Source organism: Malania oleifera, chromosome 4 (assembly GCF_029873635.1).
Source record: "Malania oleifera isolate guangnan ecotype guangnan chromosome 4, ASM2987363v1, whole genome shotgun sequence".
Lineage (NCBI taxonomy): Eukaryota > Viridiplantae > Streptophyta > Magnoliopsida > Santalales > Ximeniaceae > Malania > Malania oleifera.
In genome coordinates this window covers 108,908,973-108,919,885 of record NC_080420.1, presented here as the reverse complement: position 1 = coordinate 108,919,885, position 10,913 = coordinate 108,908,973, and the positions used below count along the sequence as shown (strand labels likewise).

Genomic DNA, 10,913 nt, shown 5'->3' with positions numbered 1-10,913 from the left:
CTCATGAATAAATGATCTTGAGGCTTATTTATAGACTTGAAAAAGTATGTAACTTGATCCCCAAGTGACTTGGAGTATTCCCCAAGTTTTCACAAAGTTTGAGCCCCAAGCAATCTCATTTAAAAAATTTGTCCGTTATAAAAAATTAAAATTTTCCGCGTAGCAGTAGACTGACACTTTTGGTCAGTCGCCTGCCCAGTTATTTTAAAGGAGCAGTAGGGTGGCAGTTGCCTAGTGGAACACTGGTAGTCTAGGACTTTACTGATGGGACATAGTCAGTCTACTGGTGGAACACAGTCAGGCTGTTGTTAGACTGTTGTCAATTTCAAGTACCCTTAAGTTTTTTTATCACAACTTTTTCTATGTAACTCCAAATTTCATGATCTTGGTGTCAAAAGAAAGATAAGAGAAAACCTTAAAACTTTTATGTTGAACACTTTTTAAAATAAAGAGTTTTTGATAAATAAAAATGCACCTAAATGCAGATATAGAAAAATTAATAGCATTTGGAAAATCCTCTTTTTTGTGCTTTTCATTCCAAAAATGATTCTAACCTTTTTGAAATTATTTTTTACCTTATAAAAATTTTCAAGTATGTTAAAAGGTATTTAGGTCTAAGAAATTAACTTAAGAGGTTCATGCATCCATATTGAAATTACTTAAAGTCTTTCAAATTTTTAATTCTTGAATTCTTTGAGGTCTTTATACTTGCTTCATTTTTCTTTGAGCTTTCATCAAGTTCTCTTTAATCCTTATGCTCTCATGATCTTCAAGCTTTATCTTTGAATCCATTTTTGATTCCATGTTTTAAGTTTCATATTGATCATCCTTTTTTAAAATATAAGTTTTCATGAATCCTTCTAAACACTTGACCTTACATTCATCATTGAATCCTGAAATGACATCAATTAATCAAATATGTTAAGTTTCACTTGTTTGTTAGTATCAAAACAGGATGTTAGGCCTTGTAAGACATAACAAAGTTGAATTAATGACAAATAAGAAAGTTCTTCTTTAAGTAAATAAGGAAAATATGAGAAAAAAATTGATACGCTCTTATGCAAAAAGGGTGATTGATGACTTAAATACTAGATTTTGCTGTTACTGGTAATTGAATGTTGTGATGGATGATATCTGACTCCATCATTCTTTTTTCTGTTGTTGTACTTATGTGGATATTGTTTGGCAACAGCAATAGACAAAGTTGTTATTAAAAATTTCATTTGACAGCTTTTTTAAGTTTAATTTGACCCTCATGACATTTCAAAAGAACTATTCAAATGGATAATGAAAAGGAGTTTTTTAATATTGTTTTAAAAATATTTGACCGAATGTGGAAAAAAGAAATTTTTAAAATTTACTTTTGAGTATTTAGTAAAAAAAATTGTAAGATGCCTAAAATTATTTAAAGTGAATTAAATAGACATGCATTTTTAGAAAATATAATTAATGTATTAATAATTTTATAATATTTAAAAAAAAATTAAATAATTTGTTGAAAAAAAAGTTTTGAGTTTTAAATATAATCAACTTTTTATATGCATACTTGTGTTTTCAAGAAATTCTCATAATGAACTAGGCAGCAAGGCTACACCCCCACTGGCTTGCGGTTTCAAGTTTGGAGGGCTGTTTCATCTTCATTCTTCTTCCCTTCCCAGCATCATTTCGATCACCAGACGCACCCACTGGACTAGAAGATCACCATGAAGAGAATCAAACATCCAATCCCAGAAAATGAGCAACAAACCCAGGAAGCAGCTCAAGATCGGGGACCAGAAAATGAGGTTGCCGTCTCTTCCATTGATGATCTTCCAACCCCCATCCTTCTCCAGATCCTCTCCAGTCTCCCTCTGAAATCCATTTTCACTTGCAGGTGCGTCTGCAGAACATGGCTCAATCTTCTGTTAGATCCCCAATTTGCTAAGCTGCACTTCGATAGAGCACCACTTTGCACTTTGCTTCGACCCATTTTCCACGAACCCTTCTCGCAAAATCTCTATTTGATTGAGCTCAAAGGCAATCCCGCCTTCGATATCGGTGGCCGCCGAATCGCTCGGGAAGTTAGTGATTGCACTTGCGGGGATGATGTTTGTCACACCAATTGTGATGTTCACTTCAAAATGAAGCTTAACACCATATTTAGGGTTCCAAAACTTGAGTCCGAGGTGCAGCATAGCAGCGAAGAATTTGAGATCGTAGACACTGAGCTTAACATGGTGAACTCATGCAATGGCTTGCTCTGTTTGGGGGAACCGCATGATGGCGACAGCGCTGTTATATACAATCCTATCACTGGTGAATACATAAGGCTTCCAAACGCGGGAGCGGATGATTTTTCCACAGGATATGTTGTTTGGGGGTTTGGTTTCAGCTCAAAAAGTAACCAATACAAGGTGTTAAAAATGGTGCTTCGATGGATAGAATACGATACATTTATTTGGGGAGCCAAGGTGGTCACAGTTGGAAGGGGAGGTTGGAGGAACATTGGACCTACTCCCGTCACTTGGGATTATCAATCATCTTCTGTCTTTCTGAATGGATCCCTTCATTGGCTCTGTGATTACTTCGTTCAACCAACCTTTGAAATTAAGCCTCCAGCTTTTGTTCTTTATTTTGACATTGACAGTGAACAATTCGGTGTATTTGCACCACCGCCTCCTTACTTGAGCAAACTGTGTGAGAAGAGTGTGTCTGATCTTAGCATGAGAGAATTAGAAGGTTGTCTTTGTATATGCGATGCTTCTAATTATGATTCTGTTGACATATGGGTGATGAAAGAATATGGTGTGCAAGAATCCTGGACTAATGTGTCTTCGGTAGAGACCTGCTGGGTTGACAGGTGCCCTATGGCTTTACGTCAACCAATTGATAACCTGAATAATGGGAATGGAAATTTATTGATTTACAATGATAAAAATGCTCTAGTTTCTTATGACGGATTAGGATTCAGATATTTGAAGATTCATGGAATTGAAACACAATTTGAAGTAGTCACTCATACTCCAAGCTTTCTTTCTCTCATGGATGCTGCAGTGGGAGATAATTTGGAGGTGCTGAAAGTCAAGTCAAGGTAAAGATGTACTTTTTTTTAATAAAAAAGATTATTTTTTGCAATCTATAGTTATTTCTAGCAATCTTATGATTCATTGATCATTATGGTCCTCCATGTTACATGTAAAGATTGTTTTTCATTTTGGTGTTTGAGTTAATTGTGGCTATCATATGGCTTAATTTATTGTTCAATCAAGTGCTACTGGAAGTCATGATAAGGATTATGTATTTTCTCTTTCATCATGCACATTAGGGAGTTGATTGGTAAACATCTTGTGAAATGTTTCCAAGGAATTGCTTGTTAGATTCTTGACCATAAAAGTAGCTAATTTTGCCTTCTTCAATTTTCTTTTTTTTTTTAAATTTATGTTGATGAAGTATGAGAAGGCTTTCTTAAGTCTCACTAGAAGACAAAGTGGCCCTAGACTGCCCTGAGGCTTAAAAAATAAAGCAACAATCTTGTTTCATATCACCTAAGGAGTCAAGGCATTACCACAGTTGATGGAGAACCAATGCCCAATAACTTCAACTCTCCATTCCAATCTCCTTAAAAACTAACACGTAGGGGCCTTTTATAGACTAAAAATGCTTTGAAGATGAGGAAACTAAATTAAGAAACTTGACTAATCCAAAATAGTAGTTTTACTGAATAAAACCTAGAATCTTGAAGATATAATCCTGACAAAAATGCCATAAATTTTTTTATCAAAAAAAAAAAAACAAAAACAAAAAATAGAAACAAAATCCTCCGTGCTTGCTGCATCAACCCCCCCCCCCCCCCCAAAAGGTGGCAAGAAGAACTCATTCTCAAGTTAGGGCGTACAAGTGCTAGTGCTAACATTACCCACTTCATCTTCATCCCCAAAATACCCAAATACATTCACAATCTAATCATCAGTTGAGTTCTCATCAGGCATAGGCTGACAGCATGCTATGACAACATGAGCACAATTATAGCAATCAATTGGAAGCATTTGACTGATTGATCCACTTAGAGTCAGGCAGCTTGGTTGGGGCAGGAGGTTGCTTGTGCGAATTGGACAGTTCCTTGCAAGTATCCTTTCAATAATTACTCATTTTCCCAGCATTCCTAGCTAATGTAGTGGCTTGATCCCTGGATTGAAAGTTGTAGGATTGTAGCTCAATGCATAGGCCAAACAAAGTCTCCCAATGCACTAAGTGATGCATTGCTGTTCATCTTCATCAAAAGAACAGGAGACCACTAATTTGTGAAACTCTCAAGCTTGTTTGCATCAGCATCTTATCCTGTTGGGTCAACACATGCAACTTGAAGTACATCTCATGTTCATAATTCATTGAAATGTAATTTTCCTCCATCATATGCCACATAAGATTCTATTCACGACTTGGTGCTTGCCTCCAAAGTCAGCAGTGATGAACAAGACTATACCACCAAGTACATGCAGGCCATTGAGACAAAAAACTACCATACCAACGTTTTCTTCCAGGTGGACCCGCTATAAGAAAAGATGCTTTTGATTTGGTTGAACCAATCAATGGTTGCTCGAACGAAAGCCTCTTAAGTGAACTCCGTCCAAGCAACCTTAATTTTATAGTCCAACTTGCCAGATTTTTGTGTTGAAATAGGCAAAGTATTATAGGTGTGAACGTACTATTTGGCTCTATAACGTCCTTTTTCTAAATGTTTTAAAAAAGGGATCAATAAAGGACAAGAGAGTAGAAATTGTGGACTTGAGATCATTAAACTTTGGCCCAAATTTAGAGACAAGTTGATTTTGGAAAATAACAACTTGAGAATTGGGCGAAGCTACTTGAGCTGTCAGTTCTTGGATTTGCTTTTCTGCCTGTCCTTCCCACTCATACATTGGAGTCACTTTGTGAGCAACCGGATCAAATTGGTCCTTCTTCACCATATAAGATATGTTCCATATTTCACATTTGATTCTATGTTTTTGACACCATGATTCCATATCCAAAAGAATGTGTTTTGTTATATCCTAAAAAACTAAACTTAATAAATCTAGTTGTATAGTTGATGCTTTTTCCAGTTATATTCAGATTCACAATTGAATAACACATAGTTGACAGAGTGCTTTCAAATTTTTAAGTCAAGTATAAAACATAAAATTTTTTTAAAAAAATTGCAATTATCAATGAGATTGAATCTAGCATTTTTTTAAGCTCTAGGTACTCTTGGTCTTGGCAAACTGAAGACTAATGCATGGATGGTATTGGCTACCAAAGACATCTATGAGTTCAAGCATCCAAGCTGGAGTGTGTTGTAGAAGAAACAACACTCGCCTTCTCTTTTGTAATTGTCAACTGATAAATGGATGCCTTGCAAAGGACTTTTTAGAAGAAAAAACATAAAAATAGGGGAATGTGGGGGGTGAGATATAGGAGACAAGAACTTAAATAATTAAATAAATGAAGAAGGGCACGGATGCCAAATTCCTTCTATTTCTCTATCTTTTTGGAAGGCAAAAGCTTGATCTGAGACTATGGCATGTAACGGTGTACAAAAATTACCAAGAAATCGAAAACTGGACTGAAACCAAACCGTTTAACATTTTGGTACGGTTTTTCGGTTTTGGTGTTTGGTTTCAATTTTCCAATTTTAAAAAACCAATTTTTGGTTTCAGTTTTGCTAATATTGGAAAACCAAACCGAAAAAACTGATAAAACCGAATCATTTATTTATTTGAAAATTTTTACCCAATTTATAATTATAATTTTTAAAAATTATTAATTTTTACAATCCTCAATTATTTATTAAAGTACATTTATGATAATATACACATATATTTAACTAAGGAAGAAGAGATGGAAGGATTTTATGCATGAGGGTGAGGGCTTTTGTCCCATTTATTACCAATTTGAGACAAGGTTCTCAAGGGATGATTGCCTTCCTAGATAGGTATCTCTGGCGGTGGCCTTCACCTCGAAAATCCCCTATTTGATCATGAGTAGACAAACTTCGAAAGCTCTGCCACCGAGATCCAAAATTAGGACACTATGTTCGTCGGATTTTGACGCCTTCTTGTCCAAACCGTAATCAGCCGCGGCCACCATTGTCTCGTTGATGATTCTCACCACATTAAGTCCCACAATTGCACTAGCGCCCTTCGTTGCCTGCTGCTGCGAATCATTGAAGTACGCTGGAACGGTGATTACGGCGTTCTTCACACCTTCACCCAAAAAGCTTTCAGCAATCTCCTTCATCTTGGTAAGCACCATGGAAAAAATCTCCTCAGCAATCTCCTTCATTGTTCTGCTGTACCACCACGCTGCTGTAGGTGGTGTTGAGGTCAATTCCAGTGGCCTTGCCCTGAGATTTGACGCCATTGATGGAGTTTTTTCAAGAAACTTCAAAGGACTTGAAAAAAAGAGCAGAGAATTTGAGTGGGTTTGAAAATGCTTATGCTGAGAGGATTTAAGAAAATTGCTGTGTTCTATTCGACTTGTTTTGGGTGTAATTGGAAGTTGAGGAGAGTATATATATATGGGTTTTTCGAGGGAATGCAAAAACTTCTAGAGGGTTCTTTTGACAATGGTGTGATGCCCACATCCCACATCGGCTGGCATGTATTTGGGGAAGCCTTCTCCACTTATAAAAGCAGGTCTCCTCTTCCCACTTCTGCACATCAGCTGGGCTAGAAGACGATGAACTAACTACTTGGCTCTCTCTAATAAAGGCTCATTCAACAATTTGAAATGGGCCCTGAATAGTATTATTATTGTGGTGAGATTCAGTTCAGTTAAAAACCAAAAACCGAACCAAAGATTCATTTTTTTGTAAAGTCGAACCATTGGTTTATGGTTCAGTAACGGTTTTCAATTATGAGAACTGATAAGTTTCAGTCTAGTGTTTGGTTTTGGGTAAAGCCGAACCGAAAAAAACTGAGTGCACCCCTAATGGCATGGTTCAAAAAGAAAACAGGGAAGACCTTCTAAAGCCCGTCTACTGGGGGCTTAAGGCTTGTTGTTGTTGTTGTTGCTGTTGTAAGAAGACCTTCGAAAGGCTAAGCTTTTTCGATAGCGTTTATTTGTGATTGACCTTTTCACAACCCCCCCCCCCCCCCCAAAAAAAAAAAAAAGGTCTGATCTGACATTTGAATGTATATATCAATTCTGACCCATTTTAGCATTGGCATGGTTAGAGGGGAATGGGATCATCTAGTTTGTCAATTTATACTATCAAGCTTAGTTTTTAATAGCGGTTGAAACCATTTACAACAGATTTTTGGGTCCCTATGCCATTACACATAGTACAATTGTAGTCGGGAAAATCATTATCTAAGGACCAGTAAGTAATAGTGTTGGTGGCTTGCGAGACTGAACAATGTCTCGGAGGTCCTTTATTCGCAACTGTATCCTCAATTATGGTCCATTATGGTATTGTGACGGCAGGCATGGAACTGTTCTGGGCCATTGCATGCCATTGTATTATCAAACTAGCTATGATGATTAAAACATGTTTTCAAGTCCTTTTTTTTGCAAAGTTTTTTTCTTTTCCCTTTATTGAAGCTTAGGGGCCATTTGGTATCTCTGTCAAAAAATTTGAAAACTGAAAACCAGAAACTGAAAACAGCAACCTGTTTGGTTCTATCATTGAAACTAAAAACAAAAACTGAAACCCTGTTTGGTTGTCTGTTTTCATTTTTTTAACCTAAAAGTAAAATAAAAATCTATTTGATTGTTTGTTTTCAAATTTTTTCTTTACCTTATGAAATTATAATAAGGGCAGAAGGCACTGACCTCCTTAGTTCTGTTATTTACAAGTTCATTTGTTTGAGTAAAGGAGAAGAAAAAAAAAATGAAGAAAATTCATTTTTTATTGCGCTTCTCTTTATATTAAATATGATTAAAAATAGAAAATATTTAATATAATAAAAAAATTAAGAAAAATCAGATGGTAATGAAGAATAAAATATTTTTGTTCATTGATTTGGAGTATTTTCTAATTTCTTTCTCAATTTTTTATGCATTGATAGTGAAGAAGCTCAAAATTCATTATTTACACTTGTTCATTTGTTTGAGGACAGGAGGGGGGGGGGATGATTGAACTGGATGTTACCATAAGTAATAAATATATTTAAAAAAAATGATAAAAATATCAAAACAGAGAAAGCAATTACTACAAATTCATTGAAAGATAAAAAAAAAAAAACCACCATAAGTCTATTAATTCGTACAAATTGGAATAACCAATCAATAACAAAAAGTGGAAGTCATGTAGTTTTCTATTACATCAAAGTTGCAACAATCATTCAAAATCGTGATGTTCATTAGTATAGTCATCCCACATCTTCCGGAGCAATTTCATCATGTTTACAAGCCATTTTGCATAGCTGCGATGGGGTAGTATCATATTCAAGTCAAGGGGCATTTGCATTCATTCCTTCTCCAATAACCATTTCTTCTTCTCCAAATTCCTCAAATAAGTCATCTTGACGAGCATTCATTTTAATAAAATTGTGTACAATACAACATGCAATTACAGTATATTTTTTTTCCCTAATGCTATATGTAGGAATTTTTGAAAGTATTGGAAATGTGGCTTTTAAAACTCCAAATCATTGTTCTATGACATTTTGCAGAGAAGAATGCCTATAGTTAAATAACTCTGTTGGGCCTTTGGTCACCCCTTCCTCTATAGTCTCTTAAATGATATCTCTTTCCTCGATACGGTGAAAGAAACCCAGGCATATTTGTATATCCAGAGTCAACAAGATAATATTTTCGAATATAAAAAAAATTTATATAAGAATTTATAAAAATAAACAACAATGTACTACACGTTTTAAATTAATGCCTTGAGGAGGCATCAGAAACTGATTCTCAGGTCTTGATACAGTTTCTAAGAAAATTCTTGAGTCATTTGCAGCTCCCTTCTATCCAGCCATCACAAATGTGAAAAGCATGTCAAACGAACGTGCAGACATCACTTTCTGTGCTCGCTCAATTTTTTTCCTTGATATTGAATTTGTTTGCCACTGGGAACACGAGCAGCAACATGTGTCCCATTAATAGTTCCAATACAATTCTATGCATAATAAAAATATACTTAAAACATAAATGCATACTTTATCTAAGAACATTAATGAAAAGTATCACTCAATTGTCATACCTCAAAATATGGAAAAATATTTGGAATAATGGCGTATTTCTGGAAGAACATTGTTAAATGATGGAGGTTTGATAATTCTTTTTGCAAGTTGATCCATTGCATCCAAGACTTTATGAAAATACTTGGATATGGTCTATGTAAAATGTTGAAATCGCTCAGCATTATCATGAATAGTGTCAGCATGACAAATAGTCATGAGAAAAATTGCTGCTTGCTCTTCAACTATCACATTTTTTGTGGACTCTCAGTCTCCCCATTGCTTCAATTCTTCACTCAAGTTGAAGAAAGTATACATATCCATGCGAAAAGATTCATAAATCCTAGTAGGATTACCATTAAGGAGTTCAAGAACCCAGTCATGTCTTGGTAGAAATAGATGTTCTACATGGTAGTTTATTCAAATGCAAAGATTCATCCTTCAACAAGCCAACATAATCACAACATTCCTAAATGTCTCCTTGTCTGAATCAGTTTAAAAATGTCACAAATTTTCCATACTACAACATAACATAAATCAAACTAACCAAAGTAGGCATCATCCACAAGTAAATTACATCCACAATTATTACATAATGTAACATAGAAAACGCACTTCATAATCACACAAGTAATGTCTTTACTCTTTAGCATAACTTAAAACAAACGTCATCCACAATTATTACACAACCATATTAAAACGTCAAGTAGTCTAAAAGAGATAAAATATAACAACCAACAAACTGAAATTGTCAAGTGACAAAGACATAACATAATTAATAAACTAAAGAGTGAACACCCATTCCCTCTTCCTCTCATCATGCATGTCTAAAAATATCTCCCTATTCAAAAAGGAGTCGTGCAATGCTTTCACTGCTTTTCCATATGGAGCACCCTCAATACCTAATGTGTCCAAACCTTTCAAACACTCTTTCAGTGCATTTACTTAACATCTGCTATTGGAAGTTGCTTCAAACCTGCTATCTCCAACTGATGATGATACACCAAACTTTTGTTCGAGTATATCATTCTTCTTGATAGATTGTTCACCAAGAGTAGTCAAAACCTTCTCTATTCCGGAACTCATGGTTTTTGCCCTTTTTTCCCTAGGATTAGAATACTTCTCCTTGGATGAAATAGTAGGTCCATGTTCAGTTGGGATAGCAGGTCAGTCTTTTTCATTGTCTACATTAATGCCACCATGACCTTCATCTTCACTCTCTGATGGAGACTTAGTGGAGGGATGTACATTTGCACCAGTAGCTGTAGTGTCTCCAAAAATGAAGCACAGGTCTTCATGTTCTGGGCAACCCCTTCTTCTAAATCTTTTTCCCAAGCTATGTACCTTTAAGAATTAAATACACTAGTTAAAACTCATCATTATTAAAAAATAAAAATAAAAGAAATAACAACCCTATTTTCTCAACAATGGATATAGGATATTAGATGTTACCTTACTCAAACTTTCCCAACATTTGTCATCTGCATTTACTTTGCCTGTTAATGAATTATAACCAATTCCATTCTCCAAGATTAATCCTTGAAATGCCTTTTCCTTGCCCTCAACTGATTGTACTTGTTCTTTAGCTGATTATTTTCTTTTGTCCTTGAGTCCTTTCTTTATTGTTTTCCAACCTGATTTTGAAAAGGTTGTAGTGATTTGATTTCCTTTCTTCACCTTCTCAACCATTAATTCATTAGATATCGTTCAATTGCTTCAGGCCACACATCCTTCTCTTCAAACTCCACACAGTCATTCATATCATTCTGAATC

General features: G+C 35.3%; 1 protein-coding gene across 4 annotated transcripts in view; it reads left to right on the top strand.

Annotated features, from left to right (window-relative positions):
- Positions 1-1,547: 1,547 nt before the first annotated feature.
- Positions 1,548-10,913, top strand: part of LOC131154595 (F-box protein At3g07870-like) — a 28,014-nt gene continuing 18,648 nt past the window's right edge. Inside the window, exons 1-2 of one of the 4 annotated variants that reach the window (XM_058107503.1) lie at positions 1,551-1,784; positions 1,874-3,070. In XM_058107503.1, coding sequence (XP_057963486.1) covers positions 1,735-1,784; positions 1,874-3,070 — 1,247 coding nt within the window. In that variant the 5' untranslated portion in view covers positions 1,551-1,734. Of the gene's footprint in view, positions 3,071-10,913 lie in introns of all 4 variants that reach the window. The other 3 variants (XM_058107506.1, XM_058107502.1, XM_058107505.1) reach the window with 3 other exon arrangements.